Raw genomic sequence first — 21,206 nt, 5'->3', positions numbered from 1 at the left:
TCCAGTTCACTGTCAGTCACCCAATCTCTAGTATTCTGTTACAGCAGACAACAGACTAAGGAACAATGGACCTCACGATCTGAGTGGGAAACAGACACGGAGTCAGAGAGACAGGAAGAGAGAGACAGAGAGAAAGACTGACAGACAGAGAGTGCCAGAGATTTCTGCACTACAAAGACAGCCAGAGGCCTGGTGGGAACCACCCAGCACTAATGGGAGCAATCATACCAAGAGGATCCCGGTGCTCTATCTACCAGATCTCTCTCTCTCTCTCTCTGTCTCTCTTCCTCCCCCTCCCTCTACTGATGAGTCTCACCAGTCCTGCACTTCTTATCCCTCCTCTGTTTCCACTTCACTCATCACTCCCACCAGTGGCTGTCACAGAGCAGAGTGTGTAGGGCAGAAACTGGGATATCTGCAAGCCTTACAAAGCGTGCCTAGGAGACATACAATTATGCCAACACAAGCACAGCCAGCACATGCAGATTCACCACAAGTACTGGGGGGCTAAATTGCTGGGAGTGAGCACCCTACTGGGTTTCCCAAACAGGAGCAGAAGTCCCCACCACTCTGCTACTCAAATGCAAACACAACTTCTCATGTGAAACCAAATAAATACACAGACGCTCCCACACATGCAAGAATGTACACAAGAGCACACTTGAACTGGTACACACAGAAACACCTCACCACACATTCACATTGACATATAAAGGAGTGCTCCATATATAAAAAGCATCCAAGTGTACACAGCTGCAAACGAAACTGGACAGACTAAACGAAGGAGACAAAAGCACACAGAAAATTGACAACACATGAACTCAGCTACCAGACATACACTCTTGAGCACCTTGGCCACTCTTTCCCAGGATCTCTGCCAACATCTAAGGAGGAGCTAGAGTGCTGGGGAGTGAGCAGGTTACCCAGCAGCCCAAACAGAAAGTATGGCTGCCTGGTAACTCTCTTCTAGAATCATATCCCTGGAAAAGCTTGAGAGAGGAGGCGGAGAATGGATGAAGTTGCATAACTGGGTGAGGACGAAGGCTGAGGATAAAAGGCTCAGCACAAGGCTTCAGAGGGGTGGACAGCAGTCAGACCAGAACCATGGGGCTCACCGTCCTCTTGGTCCTTGCTCTCCTCACGGGCCTCTTACTTCTCATGTTCAGGGGCCACCCAAAGACCCATGGCCGTCTCCCACCAGGTCCACGTCCTCTGCCCTTGCTGGGGAACCTGCTGCAGATGGACAGAAAAGGGCTGCTCAAATCATTCCTGCAGGTGAGACACAGATGGGTGGGGTTCCAGTGTGGGCTAGAAGAGCAAAGTCTCCTTTTGGGCTCAGAGGCTGGGTGGGGAGATCAGTGTGTAAAGGATGTGATCCTGACTCCTGGGGGATGGGGTCAGATTGTCATAGATGTTCTGCCTCTGGTGGAATTGTGTGAGACACTGTCCTTGGAGAGGATGACAGGGCATATAGAATGGTCTGGGTGTAAGCCTCAGGTGTAGAATTTCATTGTCTTCTGCTGCATGCTGGGTGTCTACTTAGAAGTGAGAGAAAAAGGGCAGCAGCACCAGTCAAGAACATTTTGCCTGTAGCGGTATAGAGAACAAAGACTGACCTGCGTCCCTTTGAGTACAAACATAAGGAAGAGGGAGAAAACAGAGGCAGTGAACAGTGTTTAGAGGGAGGAGAGAGAAAGGGGAAGTAAACCGGATCAAGATGTGATGTCTGCATATACCAGTTCCCCATGATCAACATATTTGTTATGTACCACAAATATACTAACAATCCTGGCACTGGGCAGCCTGAGGCAGGAGGGTCACCATGAGTTTGAGGCCATCCTGGGCCACATAGTGAGACTCTGTCCCAAAAAAAACCCTAGTAAAGTATGAATAAAACAGGGGAAAATATCTTGATTTCTTCACTGATAGCATAGACACATATCAATGTCAGGCTCCTTTGTTGCATGTTAAATGTTCAGTATGAAAATTTTTATTATACTTCAGCAACTTCAGATCATAATAAAGCCATATAGTGCAAAAAAAAGTTATTTATGTTTATCAATCATAAACGGAATCCGGCAATTACTAGGCTCTTTGCCACTGCTTTGCAGCCAAGGTTTCATGTTTCATGATCTACTTTTATTATGTACTTGTTTGCTGTAGTGGGGATGGAACCCTGGTCTCTGCCCTCTGCTACAGCTGGAACCTTTTTTTTATTTTAAGACAGACTCTTGTTATAAACATCTTTTTTTTTTTTTTTTTTTTTTTTGGTTTTTTCTCCGGTACCGGGAACCGAACTCACGACCTTGCGCTTGCCAGGCAGGCGCTTTTGCCGCTGAGCTAAATCCCCAGCCCGACAGACTCTTGTTAAATTGCCTAAGCTGGCTTTGAATTTGCCATTCACCTGTCTCAGCCTTGCAAGTGGCTAGGACAGCATGATTATGCTACCACACTGGACAGATCAGCTACTTGTAATCATGAATAATTAATCCACACTGACTGTGTTGGGAGAGCTGGGGCACTGACAGTAACATCAAGCTCGTTTGTCCTCTTCTCCTTGTGTGGAGCCCGCACTCTGGGAATCCTGGGCTTCTTAGTCCTTTGTTATCAATAGCTTTTTTTTCTGATCAATGCTCTATTTCTTGATAATATCATCTCTTTATTTTTGGTTTTTGGTGCCAGGGATGGCACTGGGACTGACTTGTGGATGATAATGAACACAAGAAAGAAAAAGGAGTGTTAAGATCATTTGAAGGCCCAGACAGGCTTTGAATAAGAGACAGGACTTAAACATCTTCTTAAAGCCTGGAGGAGTGAGGATGAGCAAGGATAAGAAAGCATTCGTGATGGACTTTGGGAAAGGTGAGGAAATAGGCCCAGGTGAATGGGAGGGCATGGCACACACAGTGGAGAGGAGGCAGGCACTGAGCTGTGGCACCAACATGAGGAATTAGCTGAAGTGAGGGGAGCAGTAAGCAATAATGTGGTCCAGCTTTGTAGGCAAAATAGAGCCTCATGGCAACTTACTCTGTTTTCTATTCCTGTGAGAAAACACCTGAGGCTGAGTCTTTATAAAGGAAAGAGGTTTACTTAGCTCACAGTCTGAGAGGATGACAGTTGTAGACCAGGCACTACCATCTATTCAACAACTTGTGAGAGTTTCCTATGGTACAAGAGAAGAAAGGGAACTTGCAACATGCCAGCAGGGCCCAAGTATGGGGGTGGCATTGCTTTGTAACAATCTCCATTCTTAAGGAATAGCTCATTCTCAAAGACCAGCATTAATCCATTCTAAGGGCCTGGCCCACAGGATATAATTACCTTCCACTGCACCACACTTTTCAAAAGCTCCACCACCTCTCAACATGGGCAATGAGGAGACCAAGCTCCCAAAATATAAATCTGTGGGAAACACAAACATATCCAAACCATGCACATGAAACAGTCAAGAAGAGAGAGGTGACTGGTCCAGAGAGAAGACTAAATGCTTGGTGATCTTCTGAAACAACCAGCATGGATCTCTCAGGCACATCATGTTTGAAGCCTGGAGCTTTACTCAAATACAGGTGCTGCTGGGCAGGTTGGCTTGGTGAGGTCCAGCTCAATTCCAGGCTTCTTGAGTCACCAGTACTGGGCTTGCAGGTACTCATCTCAGAGTACTCTCTGGAGGCTTTCCTTTGTGGCTCAGGAAGGCCAGGGCTGATCTCCAACACAGCTGTGGTGTCTGGAATGTGGCTGGGTGAACTTTTGTCCTAATGTGGGTATTACCAGGATTAAGGATGCAGCATCAGTCAAAAGTGGAAGGTCTGGAAGCTCATTGTAGAGTGCCATTAGAGGACTTCATTAGGAGACTGAAGAAACTGGAGACTGCCTTCCAAAGGCAATGGTGAAGACCGGAGTTCTTCTGAAACAGGAACTTCTTTCTTTCCCTTTTTATTTAGTGCAGGCTAGAAGCCTATTGGTTGATGCTACCACATCTGGGGTGAGTCTTCCTGCCTCCGTTTGCTGGGCTACATGCCAGTCATCCACAGACACACCCAGAACTGTGTTTCACTAATGTGCTGGACAGTTCTTGTTCAAGTCAATGTACTTACCACAATGAACTGTCAGGAGTAGGGTGAAATCGAGTTGGGCAAGGCCAGAAGAACAAAGACAACCAGAGTGCCCAACAATTCTTCACATTTGGACTGTGCAATCAACTTTCTTCAATTTCGTACTAATGCTTAAAAATTTACAGTCAAGCTTGAGATGATGCTACAGTGAAATGAGAGTTTTAAGGTTTAGGGATGCTTCTGGGTCCTTTTCATGTTGGCAGAATATCAATAATTTTGGACTGAGGATGTTAGGAATTGAAGATGGACATGAATTCTTTGAAAAAATAAAACGTTTGTCAAATTAACAATTTTATATATTAAAATGCTGCTCTTTAGGGCATTATGTCAGTATCATTAAAAAAACAACTTTGGGCATAAAGCACTTATTTGTAAAGTGTTGCCTTATGTAGTCTTTTTTTGATGAGACCCTGGATATATCTTAGCTTTGAAACTTTATTTTTGAGCTGGGCATGGTGATACACACCTATAATCCCAGCTCATGTGAGGCTCAGTCAGGAGGATTGCTTCAAATTCAGGATCAACCTGGGCTGTATAGTGAGTTCAAGGCCAACGAAAACTACATAGAGAGATCCTGACTCAAAAAGACAAACAAAGAAACAAAAGCCCACTTTATTTTTTGGTGTTTCCTCCCTTACTTTTGCTTTTCCTTTGGACTTCCCTGTTACATCTCTTTCTTCAGAACTGTTTAGAGAATTTGGGTTTGTAGTTCAGGCTGGCCTTGAATTCACTACATAGTCCAGACTGGCCTCCAATTTACAGCTATTCTCTTGCCCCAGCCTCCCAGGTACCGGAATACAGGTGTGTACCACCACACCCAGCATTGCCCATTCTTCCTTGCAGCAAATGTTTCAGTTTCCCCGCAGGAAAAGCTTTGGGCAAATGAGATCCTTTATGGACTGTCCCTTGCCTAGTGTCCAGCCACCCTGACTCATTGTTGGGGTTTCTTAGATATCCAGGCAAGTATGATTTACCCAGAGAAGTCTTTCTTGATCCTCAGACATGGTCAGGCTCCTATGATAACCTCTATTTTTTTTTTTTTTTTGAAACAGGGTCTTTCTCTGTAGGCCAGGTTGTTTTCCAACTCATTGCTATTATCCTTCCTCAGCCTCCTGAGTCCTGGGGCTACAGGTGTGTGAAATCATGGCATGGGGGCCACGATGAGCTCTTGTGCATCACTTGCTTCTCCTTGTTAGTGCTGTCTATGGCAGTGCTACGTTTCCCTGAGCACAGTGCCCAATACAGTGCCTGGCTCACAGTAAGGGCTCAGTAAATATGTGCACTTGAGTAAACAAAAGCGCAAGCAAATGGTGGCCCTGAGTGTAACTCAAAAGGACTTAGTCAAGACCTGGGAAAGGCTGCCTGGCTTTGGGGCCCATAGACCCAGTGCCCTTCCCCTTAATAGGGTTTGATTGGATACATGGAGACCCCAAGTGAATAAGTTTTCATTTTTTAAATTTTTTTATGTTTTTGAGACAGACTTGCTATGCAGTTCAGGCTGGCCTTGAGCTCACTTTGTAGCCCAGGTTGGCTGTTAACACACAAGGATCCTCCTGCATTAGCCTCCCGAGTACTGGAATTACAGGCCTGCACCACCATGCTCAGCTTTTTTTAGTACCAAGAATTGAACTCAGGACCTTGTGCTTGCCACAAAGGTACTATGTCACTGAGCTACATCCCCAACCCAAGTTTTCATTTTAGTTGCCTATTATATATCATGAACATAAAATATTGTTTACTTTGCTGGATTTTGGACCAGTTACCCCTTCTTTCCTATTTCTCCCTTTTCGAATATAAGTGTCTCTCCTATGCCTGTCTCACCATTGTATTAAGTTCACAACGGGAAGAGAATTTGCCTCAGTAGAAATCATGCCTTGCTTCCATTCATGAGACCCCTGACTTTTGAGTTATTGCTGGGATGGGAAAAGACTTTTTTTAATGAGCAAGTACACATTTCTGTTGAGCAAATATTTTGTAGTGAACTTGCTAAGTGTGCCTATGTTTAGCTTTGAGAAATGCAGATGATGTTACATGTCTGTGGATTCTATATCTCCCTGAAAGGGACTGATGATCCTGTGAGTGGCACCTAATTACCAATGTGCATTTAAGCATTTTAATGTTTTAACTCCTGGTGCATATACTGACTAATAGCAACCTCTGTGGGTATGCTTGGCAGTTCCGAGAGAAATATGGAGATGTGTTCACCGTGTACCTGGGGCCAAGGCCCGTAGTCATGCTGTGTGGGCCAGAGGCCATACGGGAGGCCCTGGTGGACCAAGCTGAGGCTTTCTCTGGCCGGGGAACAATTGCTACCATGGAGCCTGTCTTCCAGGGATATGGTGAGGACCTCAAAGGCATTGGGATGGGGTGGGAAGGGGGTTGGGATTTGGGGAACTTGAGTGTGAGAAGGGAGGAAAAGAGTGGGGAGGGTTCTCACCTCCTTGATCTTCCCCTCTAACCCATGCCTCTCTTACACCACTAGGGGTGATCTTTGCTAATGGGGAACGCTGGAAGGCCCTTCGGAGATTCTCGTTGACCACCATGAGGGACTTTGGGATGGGAAAGCGGAGCGTGGAGGAGCGGATTCAGGAGGAGGCTCAGTGCATGGTGGAGGAGCTGCAGAAATCTCGGGGTGAGTCATGAGGGTTGGGATGGGTAGGAAAGGAAGACAAGGATACAGAGAAAACAATTCATGGGTTAACTGTATGTGTCAAAAGCTCTTACAGAAGGCTTGCTTGTGTAAAAGAAAGCAAAGGGCAAAAGAGGAACAGCAGATGTGAAAATAGTGAACTGTATTTTCCTTCCCTTGAACAAGTGCTGTGGAGCAGGCAGTGAGCAAAGGAGCAGGTGGGTGCTCTGCTCCTGCGAAGCATGTTCAGTTCCTGTTTTATCCTCAGTAACAGGGAGGTAGAGGTGACAGGACTCTGTGTTAGCACCTCCGCAGTTAGCATTCTTTCATTCCTGCCAGGTCTTTGTCATGTGTGGAGATTCTGAAGCTGGGGAGAAGCAACAGGGATAGAGAGACTTGAGAGTGAAAATGGACGGAGGCAGAGACAGGAAAGAGGCAGAGACAGACATAGAGGGAGCAAAAGGAAGAGAAAGAGACAAGGGTGGCAGAGACTCAGAGAGGAAGCAAAAACAAAGGCAGAAAGTGAGACAGAAATTAGAAATGCATAGCCAAGTGTCAGGGAATAGTCTATAAATGAGTGAGAGTAGATATGTGAGGCAGACAGAGAAAGAGAGAGAGAGAGAGACAGAGAGAGAGAGAGAGTGTGAGAGAGACAGAGACAGAGAGAGATGGAGGACCATACCTACCAGAGGTCCTTGGGCTCTGAGCCTCCCTCCTTCTCACCGAAGCCCTGGAGGAGGGAAGAGATGCAGGGGGAGTGACTGGGCTTTGAACTTGGACAAAGAAGTGAGGAAGTGATCGAGCCTTTCAAACTTGCACAAGCAATGGATTGGACATGCTGCACTTCTTCTCCAGGCCTTACCTTTATCAGCGTACAGAGATGGAGCAGGGGCCTGGGGTGAGATGCAGGGAAGGGGCCAACTGCACTGGCTCTGGCTCTGTGCTGCCTGGTCTGAATGTGGCCCCAGGAATGGGTAGCTGTGTTATTTTATTCAAATCATTTAACCACAAATCATTCATCCATCTATAAAATGGGTAGAATAATAGAATCACATCTTCCTTACAATGTTGTGGAGGAATTAAGTTAAAATAACAGAAGAAGTGCTTAGAATACAGCCTGGCAGAGAGTACATGCTGAGGAGTGTCAGAGTTCACTGCTATTCTTATCTTGATTATGGAGTGACAGCAGGCACAGAGACAGGACAGCAGCCAAATGCTCACCAGGCTGTTAAATCTTCTCTCATGAAGTGATGCCGTTTTCCCCAGGAGGCCTTGTGGACCTCATATTCCTCTTTCAGTCGGCTACTGCCAACATCATCTGCTCCATTGTCTTTGGAAAACGCTTTGACTACAAAGATCACCAGTTCCTGAGGCTGCTGGACCTGTTCTATAAGTCCTTTTCACTGGGCAGCTCCTTTTCCAGCCAGGTGGGGTAATGATGGAGGATGGGGGTGAGGGAAGCAGCTAGGGAAGGGGGAATGATCCCAGGCTTTGGGGGGCCCAGAAACCCGCTTAGGGCTGGGAGAAGTGTGCAGAGAGCAAAGAGGTTGGGGACTCTGAGACCTGAAGGGAGAGAGAGAGAGTGAGCAGGGACCAAAAGGCTGAGACAAACAAACCGGAGTGAAGGGGATGCAGAAATAAAGTGGAAGAGACAAAGAAAATGTAGGCTTGGGAAAGAGAGAAGGGAGGAAAAGAAGACAGAGAAAGGTAAATAAAGGATAGCGATAGATTCTGGGACACAAAAGTGGTGTGTGTTTGTGTGTGTGTGTGTGTATGTGTGTGCGCGTGTGTGTTCCTGAAGAGAAGGAGAGAGGTAGACTCAGAGGAGAGAGAGATGGAGGGATGGGGCTTTCTCATGGAGGTTTGGGGCCCAGCACAGTTTCTTCCCTCTGCGATCTGCTAACTGAGCCTACGTGGACCTTGCTGCCCGTTCTTTCTTGCAGGTGCTTGAGCTCTTCCCCAACATCCTGAAACACTTTCCTGGCACACACAGGGAAATCTACAATAACATGCAGGAAATCAACACTTTCATTGGCCACAGTGTGGAGGAACACCGTGACACCCTGGACCCCAGCAGCCCCAGAGACTTCATCGATACCTTCCTGCTCCGCATGGACAAAGTGAGATCGGGGAGAGGGCAATGGATAGGAGGGGAGGATGGGGAGGTGAAGTGAAGGAAGAGAAAGAGGTAGGGAAAGAGAGAGGGGAGGGGAAATCAGAGGATGCGGAGGACAGAATGTGACAAGGGAAATCAGGAGAAGAAGCGAAAAGCAGATGAGGTAGAAGGCAGAAAAAGATAGGAGGGAGAAACTGAAATGGGAGGGAAAGAGAAAGGCAATTACTAGGTGAGGAAAAAATCAGGGCAAAGGGCAAAAAGAAGCAATAAAACACCCTAGAGGACGAAAAAGAATGGGAACCCCAAAAGTGAGAAACAAGCCAAAGAGATGGAGAGAGACTGAAACAGAGCCAGGTAGAATAAAGAAAAATAGAGAGAGAGAGACAGACAGACAGAAAGACTTCTAGCTGGATGTCAAAGATAGAGAAATGCAAAGCAGGCCAGACTGCCTGAGTCCCAGAAACAGAGGGAGCATGTCCAGAGGGACAGATGACCCTTCCTGCAGCAAGGCTTCGGCACCCCCTAACCCTCTCCTGTCGCCTTGCTCTGGACATAGGACAAGTCTGACCAGCACACTGAGTTCCACCACAAGAACCTCATCCTGACCTCGCTTTCACTCTTCTTTGCTGGCACGGAGACCACCAGCACAACTCTCCGCTATGGCTTCCTGTTTTTGCTCAAATATCCCCATATCACAGGTGGGCAACGGACATCCAGTTGGGAAGTCCTTGTGATGCCCTTTGGGCTGCAGAGTTGGGGTGAGGGGACCTCTTGGTGACAGAAAACTTTGGGCACTTGTGCCAGGAGCTCTACAGGCTTTGAACAGTCTACCAACTAAGTTGGTCCTGGGGATGTAGTTGTAAGTGAAAAATCTATTGACCTGTTTTTCTACTGTTTTTGCCTATCACACTGAGAAACTGAACAATCCATCCATTCTTGCATCTGTTTATTAATTCACCTGTATATTTACTGATTCTTTTATCTATACTCATCGAAGAACATATAGCTTTATCCATTCGTTTGGATTAATTGACTTGAGCTGATCCTTTGAACACTGATACTTCTCACTTATTCATTGGCTCTTTAAATTATGCATGTATCTACCCATTCATCTATCTTTGAACAAGGTTTCATTCCTTATCAACAGTCTTTCAATGCTTCATTCATGCTTCATTCATCCATCGTTCTTTCATTTGTTCAGTTCATAACACATTTTTTCACTCTGGATTACTCTTCATTCAAGCCTTTCCTCCACTTATTTCTTCATTTACTCATACCTTCACTACTTTATTCATTATACAGTCCTCTCTGTATCTAGCATTCATATGATTATCTATGAGTTTATTGACTTATTTTTCTATGAACCATTTATTAATAGATTAATTGAACCATATATTATTGATAAATCAAATACATATACCTATTCACTGATTTTTTCATCTCATTCATTCATCAGCCTTTTCATTTACTGATTTAGCCATTCCTTCATTCATTCATTCATTCATTTATCATCCAGTTGTTCATGAATTAATTTTTCTGCTATTATATGTTTTAGGAACTACTGACAACCTTGGTTCATTTCTTATTGATTGTAGAGGAGCAGTTTTCAATTCTTCGTATAAAATTCATGCAAAGCTGTGGTGTGTGTGTATAGTTGTGGATATGGGGAGATAATTTATACCATTCACAGATTTTTAAAGGGTGCGAATTCTTGTTATTTTGTCCCTCTTGCTCTCTCCCACAGCTGATTGCTTTGAAGGTGTGAATGGAATAAAAGTTTTCTGTACAGTATTTCCAGCTCACCTGTCCAAACAAAAAAAAGTCATTGCTGAAATGTCTTTGTGATGTGGGGTTCATTGTCCCCTTTTCTGTGCAGAGAGAGTCCAAAAGGAAATTGAACAGGTGATTGGCTCACACCGCCCACCAGCCTTGGATGACCGAACCAAAATGCCATACACTGAGGCAGTCATCTGTGAGATGCAGAGATTTGCGGACATTGTCCCCTTGGGTGTGCCCCACGTGGTCACCAAAGACACGTCCTTCCGAGGGTTCGTCCTCCCCAAGGTGAGACAAGCTGGTGTCCCACATCTTTCTTGCGCCTCTTTGGATTCTTAACCCACATCTCAACTGCTTGCTGGCTTCTCAACAGGGAAACCTTCTTTCAGTTTTGTTTTGTTGTATCTATTTACTTATGTCTTTGCATGTGGAGGGCAGGGAATAGTAATACCTTCTGATCTTGCAATGTATCCTAGGACACGGAAGTATACCCAATCCTGTCCACTGCTCTCCATGACCCACATCATTTTCAAAAACCAGACACCTTCAACCCTGATCACTTTCTGGATGCTAAGGGGGCACTGAGGAAGAGTGAAGCTTTTATTCCCTTCTCCATGGGTAAGTTGGTCCAGTACCCCTGTCCCAGATACTGGAGGGTGGTTCCCATTCTCTCCTTCAGACAAAGGGTGGCATGCACTTGTTTACTGAGCATTTTAGTTATGTTCCCCTTGCTTTAACGCAAGTATCCTAGTTCACCTTCACTGCAGCCATTGAGGAAACTTGAGCAGAGATATTATCTCCTGAAGGCACATCTTGGCACTCCATAAGATGATGGCAAACTGCATATACTGCAAACATGTACTAACAACAGCAACAACAGCAAGAACAACAACAACAATGAAAATAGTAGCAAGCAAACCTCATGTATTAGCTTTAGTCTGAAGCCAGTACTCCCTTGGAGGCTAATGATAATGCATTAAGCAAATCACATAGTGTCTGACCCAGGTAATATAAAGTATGGCAAGGGAGATGGACATTCACCAAACAGTTCTCAAATGATGATGTAATTAAATGAGTTAATGCTCACCTTATACTTAGGATTGCCTGGGACAAAGTATATTCTTGTAGGGGGCAATTACTATTCTTGGTCATGACAGGTGCTCTAAAGGTGGCTTTGGGGCAACAAAATAGGAAATATTGACTAATTTTGTGGTTTGTTGAAAAAGTAATTATCTCAGAAACAGACTTCTAAGTTGAAGCCTCATGTGTGAGTACTGATCAGGCACTGGGAAGAGCATCTCAGGGAGAGGGAACCGCAAAGACAAAGAGACTGAATGTGGAATCGTCATGATGCATTTTATAAACAAAAAAGCTCTGGTGTGTAGCTTAGGAAAGGGGACCGGGTGAAGAGCTTAGCTGGGGAGGGCCTAGAGGGCTAAGAGAGGAACTCGGGTTTTCCTAGAGAAATGAGGATTTCGGGAAGGTCTTGACACATTCATCTGTCCATGTTCCCGTGGTGTACTCTGGCTTGTTTTGTTTTTTTTTCAACTGAGGAAACACAATTCATATTTATTTGCTACCACCATCTGGGCCACCAGCTCTCCAAAGTTATTTAAATTGAAATTTATCCAGGTAAATTAAAATTCAGGACTAGGCTATAAAGCAACACTCAAAGCACAACACAGCTGAAAACTAGTTTATTTCTCAGTCTCTCTCTTTCTCGATTTTTTTTTTTTTTGAGACAGTGCCTCACTATGTAGTTCAGGCTGACCTTGAATTCACTATGTAGTCAAGCTGATCTCAAATCTGTGGCAATCCTCCTGCCTCAGCCACCCAAGTGTTGGGATTGCACCACCACGACCGTTCTCTCAGGCTGTTTTTGCATGAACCTTACTTCCCTCCAGCGATGTGGGTCAATATTGTTAGATGAAGAAATTTTTATTTTAGCATCTGTCCATATCACCCTGATAAAGCAGGAGAATATCTGTACTGCTATAAATATATATTTTAGAATATAGACAGTGAAAAAATAGCTCTTAATTTTCCATTTCTTGTAATTTAGCTTCTTGTGCATTTTAAAAATATTTATTCAGTGGGCATGGTGGCACGTGCCTGTAATCCCAGCACTCAGCAGATTGAGGTAGGAGGATCACTGTGAGTTCAAGGACAGCCTGAGGTATAAAGTGAGTTCAAAGCTAGCCTAAAGTATATCACGAGACCCTGTCTCAAAAACAAATTTTTCATTCAGTTTCAAAAGTTCTTTTACTGGAAGAAAAGTATGAATTGAATGTATTATCTGATTAAAATATAATAAAAAGTGATATGACTTTGCTGCAGAGGAGTTGCACTGTGATGTCCCTCATGCTCGCCAAACTTACCAGGTTGATGGTGGTCAGCTGTACACTTAATATGTGAACCATGTAAAATCAAACAAACCAGACAATCGCTTCAGTTCCCTTTCCTCCAACTTGAATACAATGTTTTTAGATCTGGAACTTCATGGTAAGGTTACATGTGTTCTTAAAATCTTATCTGGTTTTGCTTTGTGTGGATTTCTCTGAACAGTTTGCAGCCTGTGATTGTCAGAAGCATGACTGCTAAGATTGGCTGACGCTTGGTTACCTGTGCCAAGCGTACATCTCAAGTCAGCCATAGTTTGTTTTTATATTGAGTTAGGTTCCAATTTTCTGTACAGATTGGCAGCTTCACACCAAAATTTACAGGCTTCCTCCAGGGAAAACCCCAATGTCCAATTTTCTTATCGTTTGAGAGGAAGGAATTCCTCAGTAACAAGTCTTTAGCCTTGAGTTCTATCAGTGACTTCAGTGACACGGTGCAATGGCCAACTTTGTTTTCAGTGAGAGTTGGGAGACATAGGGTGGTTGGAGGAGATTCGGTTCCTGCACTCATAAGTTCTACCCTCAGTATATAGAAAACAGAGATGTAAAAAAGGACAGGGGCAGATAGATAAGCAATAGCGAAATATGAGAATGATACAGGGAGAGATAGTGGCAAAGAGACAGAAAAGAAGAGACAACATGGTGGGGGAGTTGGTCCAGGGCCAGAGAGAGAGAAACAGAGACTGAGATTGAATGAGAATGAATCAGATCCAAATATAGCCAAGGAGTTAAGATGGCAGAATACAGGAATGAGAAGAGGGAAATAAAAGACAGACATAGAAACAGGGCCTGATATATGTAGACAAAAACAAATGCAGGCTACCCTGGGATGAAAGAAAGATAAACCGCGCCAAAGGAGCATAATGAAAAAGCTATCAAAAATTGCTCAAATGGATAAACACAGATGGACAGGGTATGCAGACAAGGCATCAGGGTATTTTGGCAAAATCTGGGTAAGAGTACCAGTTCCAGGGGCAAGAACCAATTTAGGGCCTCCCTGAGTAATTCTAATCCCATGTTTCCTAATTTCTGGATGCATCCAAGGGAAGTGGGTACTTCACCAGATACCTCCATGCAGGTACAATGCCCCAGTGATTTGAAAGGCACTGGGTATGCCCTGAAACCCATCCTTGACAGGCCTTTCTCAAGGTCATCAGTTTGCAGATGAAGAAGCACTGAAGTAGGGGGCAGTCTCTCTGAGCATCTGCCTGAATTTGAGGCTCCCTTTTCCTTCATTCCACCCCAAGCCCAAGATTTCTAAAATAGTAGTGTGATTCCTTACACATCTGAGAAACCATTGGGGCCATAAATCACACCTCCTGTGTATCGGTCTCATTTATAATTTTATGTACAGTATGAGTGTATTGTATGTACATGCTTGAAGCTCTTGGAAGAGACCAGAAAACAACCAAGGCGGGGAGAAAGGGGAGGGAAGGAAAGAAGAAAAGAGAGGAGATAGACACAGAGAAAGAGAGACAGAGATAAAAAGACAGATAGACACACAAAGGCACATAATCCCAGAAACACCTTCCCACTCAGGAAAAAAACACAAAACAGTTACTAGAGTATAGATTTTTAATATGAACTTAGTATTACTTTGAGTTCCTATGAATAGTAACCTAACTCTCACAATAGCCCTATGAGATGGGTAATAGTCTCCTCCTATGAGAAATGGACACCAAAAATGTTTCTTCATACATGTTCACATACTTTTATACTTACACATGCCCACAAATGGGTCCTTATCTCATATAGGGCCACTGAACCCTTTAGAAATCAAATAAAACTACAAACTTCTGTATCTCCTAACTCCTACTGAACACTGAACATCCACACAAAGATCTTTGCTCAGTATCAGAAGCACTAGGAACCTCCTTTAAGTCCACTCCTAATTACTGATTCGAGGTTATGCCTGTACCATGGCCACAGGTGTCTAAGATTAGAGCTATGACAGCGCAAAGAATATCACCTTGGCTTACCCTGTGATCCTCTGTGTCCACAGGGAAGCGTATCTGTCTTGGGGAAGGAATTGCCCGTGCTGAGTTGTTCCTCTTCTTCACCACCATCCTCCAGAACTTCTCCATAGCCAGCCCAGTGCCGCCTGAGGACATTGACTTCACTCCCCAGGAGGTTGGTTTTGGCAGAGTACCCCCAGTATACGAGATTTCTTTCCTGCCCCGCAAGATGGACTGAGGGGAGAGGAATAAACGATTGCAGATTCATTAAGTGCCTAACTGTAGAGAATGACAGCTCACTTTCTGCATCTAAGAAATCTGTTGTGAACCAGCATCTTTCCCCCACCCCCATGCAAAAGTTATTTTTGTAGGCTTCCTTCCATACTGCTGCAGTTTTTCTAAAGCTCTGTGTTGATTCCTTTCTTGTGTGAATTGAGGTGCAGAAGTTAGGAAGTGGATCAACAATAATCAAGCCCCTTCTTTGTGAAATATAAAGCAGTTAGGGGTTAAAAGTGACAAATTGCCCCAAAGGGCCGTCTGGAGTTCTGCCTCCCAGGATACAGCTCACTTCGAATGACTTTTTCCTTGCTAGGAATGATCACACACTGTGTTTGTCACCTCCTTGTGTTCCATGTTCTGTGCTAAATAGTTCTATGTAAAAATTTGCCTCTCCATTGCCCCAGGTGATGGGTGCCGGGGTCATGCCCATTTTACAGATGAATAAGAGAGATCAGACAATGGCAACAGCTGTCTGAGGTCACAATGCCAGTGAGTGGAGGAGCAGATTGATCCTCCAGTGTAAAGCTCAAACTCTTCACTGTTGCACCACTGAATGAAGATGAAATTAACCTAACATAAAATGGACCATTCTAACATGTACAATTAAGTGCTACATAGTTCATCCAGAAGATGGTACCTCTGGGAGAGGTTGGAGCTGGAAATTGATCTCATGTGTGAGGGCAGGACAGAGCCACAGTGCCTCAAGTAGTCACACCATCTCAGTCTTGAAAAAGCATCCTGCCTGGAAATAGTTGCTAGGCAACATAGCAAGAGTATAAATAAACATTCCTACTGTTGATGTTAGGTCCCCTTGCACATCAGGTAAGAGGTTGCCATCACCTAACCCAGCATTTGTCTCTTGCTTTTATTTTCCTCATAACCTACTCTTCCTTCCTGTGGTACAACAAGAGACCCAAGAAGTCCGTTACAGTACCCATATCACTCTAGTTTCAGACATATTTGTCACCTTCCCCCAAAACCTTGTACTTATTTAGCAGCCACTCCCTGATCTCCTTTCCCCAGCCCCTGGAAATACCAATCTGATGTCTGTCTCAGTGGTTTGCCTTCTGGTCTTCTCGATGTTTCATATAAATGGAATAATACAAACTGTGATGTTTTGCTTATTTGTTTTAAAAAATATTGACATAACATTTTTAAGGTTCTATGATGTTAAATACTGCAGTCATATGCTGCCTCTGGCCTCCCTCATTCTGCTACTTAGCTGCATTGCACTGTTTTTCTTCCTCTGTGGAAGGCATGCTTGGACTCCACCACTTGAACTGTGTGATTGTGTACTGGCACCATGGATTCCCTCATATTTTGCTTTAAATCTCCTGAGAATCAAATAAACCTGGAAAACTTGATCCCCCTGTCAGAAGGTGATCCCTGCCATTTTGTGTGTGACCTATCCGTTGTCAGGTCCCTAGGGCCTTTTCAGGGAGACGTTTTGTGAGAGCACCTCCAACACTTCCATGCCAGCTCCTTGAAATGTCAACCTGTTGTCTTCTTCACTATTCAGTTTTCAGCACCTGGGGCAGGGTGTGGCCTAAGACACCTGCTGCAAACATTTGCTGATGAATCAATAGATGAAAGACTGGCTAAACCAGCTACCCCTTAACCTCCTCCTTCCAATGGAGCCAGACCTCTCCTTTCAGAGCATGTCACCTTCTCCATGTCTCACTTCCTATTGATAACAAAAAAATTCCTATCCTCAAAGGGCCCGATGTTTGCAAATCTCACTCCAGTTGCTCTTGATATCTTGCCCTGCATAACATTTGCTCATGAAGATGAGGCTAGAACCACCTTCATTATGGAAGCAGCATCCACACGTCCTGCACTTTCCCAAGAGAATTGTTGTATATTGGGGGTTTTGCCCATGAAGACTTTCCTAGCCAGTCACTTGTAAAGGGGTGGCTGGCTTTGGGACTCATCCCTGGTATGCTGAACACTGGGCTTCTGCAAGGGCTGGAAATTTTGGGCTCACTCTATCTAGTGGAGACGTTCCAGGGTTTCTGCCAAGATAGATTCCTGGCACACAATCCTCCACCAACCAAAGGAGGGAAAACAACAACTATAGCAACCTGCTTTTCAAGGAAGACTGAAGTGTGGATGGTTGGTAGAGAGAAGACCATGGAGCTCTGTGACTTCATCTTCTTCTTCATCCTGATTGTCCTTTGCTACTCTCAATCAGAGGCTGCCCCACTGGGATGGCAGCCTTCCACTTGGACCTTGGCCTGTACCATTCCTGGGGAACATTTTTTAATATTCTCCAAGGGTTTTTTCAAATCCTTCCAACAGGTGGTATGGGAAGAGAAGCACCAACAAGGTAAGTGGTGGCAAAAAGTACACAGAGCTCACAGGTAACAGGGCAGTTTGAGGATCCAGCTTTGGGTGGGACTCTCCAGATGAATTTGGGAATTCTATAATTCCAGCCCCCCTCAGGACCACTCACATAAGCTTCTAGAATTCCTTCAGAATGGACAGAGAGAGAGTAAATTGGAGGAGAAATTTTCATAGATTTGAGGGTTTAAATTTTGTTCCAGTGGTGAGCAAAGGAGAGGTTCTAGAGATTGGATGTGCGGAATTAGTGCAAATAATAAAATTTGAGGCTGAGAAGCTTTTGGTAGAGCCAAGAGACAAGGACACTAGAGGAAGGGCTTGTTTGTGGGGCTTGAAAGAAGACAAAGAGTCCAAGTCTCTGCTCTTCCTCATGGGTCTGAAGTTGGGAAAACTCAGGCTACAGTTGAAGCTAAGATCCAAGTGTAACAGTGGAAACGTTCCCACAGGTGAGATTGTGAGATGTGGACCCTTCTTCAGAGCTGCGGGAGAAATATGGGGACGTGTTCACAATCTACCTCGTGTCTCAGACTGCTGCCATCCTGTGTAGATAAGAGGTGATCAGGGAAGCCCTGGTGGATCAGGATGAGGCTTATCTTTGGATTAGGATTGTGGCTTATCTTTTTACTCTGCTGGTGATTTCTTTAGATGTGCAGAAACTATTCAGTAGGATGAGTTCCCAGTTGTTGATTCTTTCAAGTGTTTCACTTGAAAGAACACTGATAACTGATCACATCTTCCAGGGAACTGGTAAGTAGAGGTTGGAGGAACATGAGGGGACAAAGGAGGGACCATCACACGAGTTCTCCCAGCATTCTCTCCATGCCTCACTATCAGGTGTGACCTTTGCCAATGGAAATCGATAGAAAGTCCTCCAGCGATTCTGTGTGAGCACCATGACCAACTTTGGGATCGGCAAGTGGAGCATCAAAGAACCAATCAAGGAGGCACTGAGCGTTTGGCAGGGAGCTGAGGAAATCTCAGGATGAGCCCACGGGGGTTGGTAGAGAGTCCAGAAGTTTATGGTTTAAAGAGAGACAGCAAGACTGACAGAGACTCAGAGACAGTGATGCAGCCATGGGTTCTCAAAAAAAGAGGGAGTAAGAGAGGTAAAAGAGGAAGAATTAAGGTGTACACAGAGAGAAGCAAGAAAGAAAAGCTGTGGCTACAGACAAAGGTTTAGACAGAGAAACTTCAAGGAAAAGATTTAGAAACAAGTTAAAGATCGAAATAGTCAGGGAAGACACAAAGTGTTAGAGGAAGAAGGCATATGCAAAGAGAGCAAGCAGCACAGTACCAAAGGAAGAATCAGAGGAAAGACTAAAGGTGATACAGATACACAAAGAAAGTGCATGCCAGACAGACACCTAAATAACAAGGGTCACAGAGAGAGAGATGCACAGGAAGAAATGCTTAGAAGAAAAGTCTCCCACATCCTCTGGCCCTGCCACCTGCCCCCACCACAGGAGGGGCCTCACTGAGCTGGAAGAACTGCTTGAATGAAATGGAAGATAGATTTTCAGACCTTGAAGACAGCATTTCAGGAATCCTACTGAGCTGCCTGGAGACCCGCATCCTCTGGCCTTGGCCCCACTGCCGCTGTCCAGAAGGACCTTGGGCTTGGGAAGTCTCAGTGAGCTCTCAGGTGCCCCGGATCCTCTGGACCCACCCTCTCCACTACCATGGAAGGGTCTTTGGACTCAGTAAGCCCTCTGGTCACCTGGCTCCTCTGCCTCCACACCCTTGCTACCATCTCAGAAGTCAACCCGAATCCCTGGACACTGAGCAAGATTTCAAAATGACAAAAAGAGGAAGCAAAATGCAAACTCAGTCAAATTCCCCTCCCAGAAGAAATCCATAAAACATCAACATGGAAAAGCATGGAGTCACACACCTGACATTTCTTGAAATGATAGATTTAGAAACCAGTGATTTAGAAACAACTGGAGTAAAGAACCAACTACATCAGGCTACAGAGGAATTCAGATCAGAAATAATGGCTCAGGTAAAAAAAAAAAAGGACAACCATAATGAAAGAATTCCTCAGCATATCAAAAGAAGACATAGATTTAAAATTAGAGGAGCGCAGAAAAATCATGGAAACCTTGAATGAACAGTACAGGAAAGCATTAGAATGCATGAAATAGATTCAAAGAGACATTCAGGAAATTAAAAATTTCATTGAAAACTAGAAGAACTGCTTGAATGAAATGGAAGACAGACTTTCAGACCCTGAAGACAGCATTGCAGCTAGTGATTATGAAATTAAAGAGCTCTTAAAAATAACAAAGTAACAGCAAATAACAACTCAACAACAGCAAGATGAGGCAAAAAACAAACAAACAAACAAAAAAAAACCAATATAAGCCTGACAGCTGGAAGTTGTCACGTTGTCAGAGCAGGTGGTTACATGAATGACATAAAAAGACTATTTGTCGCAGTAATAGCAGAAAATTTCTCAAGCGTGGGACAAAAAACTTATGTACAAAGGAGTGAGGCACATACAACCCCAACTAGCCATAACCAAAATAAATTATACCTAGAAATATAATAATCAAGATCCCAGAAATTGAGCAAAAGACCAGGATATTAACAGCTGTTAAAGAAAAGAAACAGAGCACCTATGAAGGAAAGCCCATCAGAATCATGGAAAACTTCTCAACACAGATGATCAGGTCAAGAAGAGCTTTGTGTGAAGCATTTCAGATCCTGAAAGAAAACAAATTCCAACCCAGATCAATAATACAGGAGAGAGAAATAAACGGAATAGGAACAGGAAAGGAAGAAGTAAAACTATCACTATTTGCAGATGACATGATACTTTACATGGAAGATCCCAAAAACTCCACAAGAAGACTCCTTGAATTCATCAACAAATTCAGCAGTGTAGCTGGATAAAAAGTCAACACCCAGAAATCGATAGCATTCCCATACACAAACAACAAACAGACTGAGAGACAAATTAAGGAAACCATAACATTCACAATAACATCCACGAAATTGAAATATGTAGGAATCAATCTAACAAAAGAAGTAAAAGATCTATTCAATGAAAACGACAGTACTCTGAAAAAGGAAATCGAAGAGGATTACAGTAAGTGGAAAAATATTCCTTGCTCATGAATAGGAAGAACCAAAATTGTGAAAATGGCCATACTCTCAAAATTGTTGTACAGATTCAATGCAATTCCCATTCAACTACCATTAGCATACCTCACAGATCTTGAGAAAATATGCCTCAAATTCATCTGGAACGAAGAGACCCAAAATAGCAAAAGCAACGCTGGGCAAGAATGGCAAGTCAAGTGGAATCACAATCCCTGACCTGAAATTATACTACAAAGCTACTGTCATAAAATCAACCTGGTACTGGCTAAAAAACAAATCTGAGGATCAATGGAACAGACTGGAAGAAACACCCACAAACACAAACACACTCAGCCATCTAATCTTTGATAAGGGGGCCAAACCACCTCACTGGAAGAAAGTCAGCCTCTCTAATCAATGGTGCTGAAAAAATTGGCTTGCCTCCTGCCAAAGACTGAAAATAGACCCAAGTCTACCCCCATGCACCAAACTCAAGTCAAAATGGTTCACAGATCT

At 44.1% G+C, this 21,206-nt stretch overlaps 1 protein-coding gene across 1 annotated transcript; it reads left to right on the top strand.

Annotated features, from left to right (window-relative positions):
• Nucleotides 1-1,066: 1,066 nt before the first annotated feature.
• LOC102026921 (cytochrome P450 2B4-like) lies at nt 1,067-16,641 on the top strand. The gene is made up of 9 exons (XM_005413999.2): nt 1,067-1,275; nt 6,289-6,451; nt 6,595-6,744; nt 8,008-8,168; nt 8,685-8,861; nt 9,414-9,555; nt 10,734-10,921; nt 11,110-11,251; nt 15,035-16,641. Exons 1-9 carry the CDS (start codon nt 1,105-1,107, stop codon nt 15,223-15,225), a joined length of 1,485 nt encoding a protein of 494 aa, XP_005414056.1. The 5' UTR covers nt 1,067-1,104; the 3' UTR covers nt 15,226-16,641.
• Nucleotides 16,642-21,206: the final 4,565 nt, after the last annotated feature.

This window comes from Chinchilla lanigera, unplaced genomic scaffold (genome assembly GCF_000276665.1).
Source record: "Chinchilla lanigera isolate Chin_1 unplaced genomic scaffold, ChiLan1.0 scaffold00177, whole genome shotgun sequence".
NCBI lineage: Eukaryota > Metazoa > Chordata > Mammalia > Rodentia > Chinchillidae > Chinchilla > Chinchilla lanigera.
This window is presented reverse-complemented; position numbering and strand designations above follow the sequence as displayed.

What these genes read in the sequence shown, in the direction of transcription:
- LOC102026921 (XM_005413999.2), top strand. Translation starts at nt 1,105, where the DNA reads ATGGGGCTCACCGTCCTCTTGGTCCTTGCTCTCCTCACGGGCCTCTTA. An exon ending in TGCTCAAATCATTCCTGCAG is followed by an intron (nt 1,276 to 6,288) that starts GTGAGACACAGA and finishes TATGCTTGGCAG; the next exon opens with TTCCGAGAGAAATATGGAGA. An exon ending in GGAGCTGCAGAAATCTCGGG is followed by an intron (nt 6,745 to 8,007) that starts GTGAGTCATGAG and finishes CGTTTTCCCCAG; the next exon opens with GAGGCCTTGTGGACCTCATA.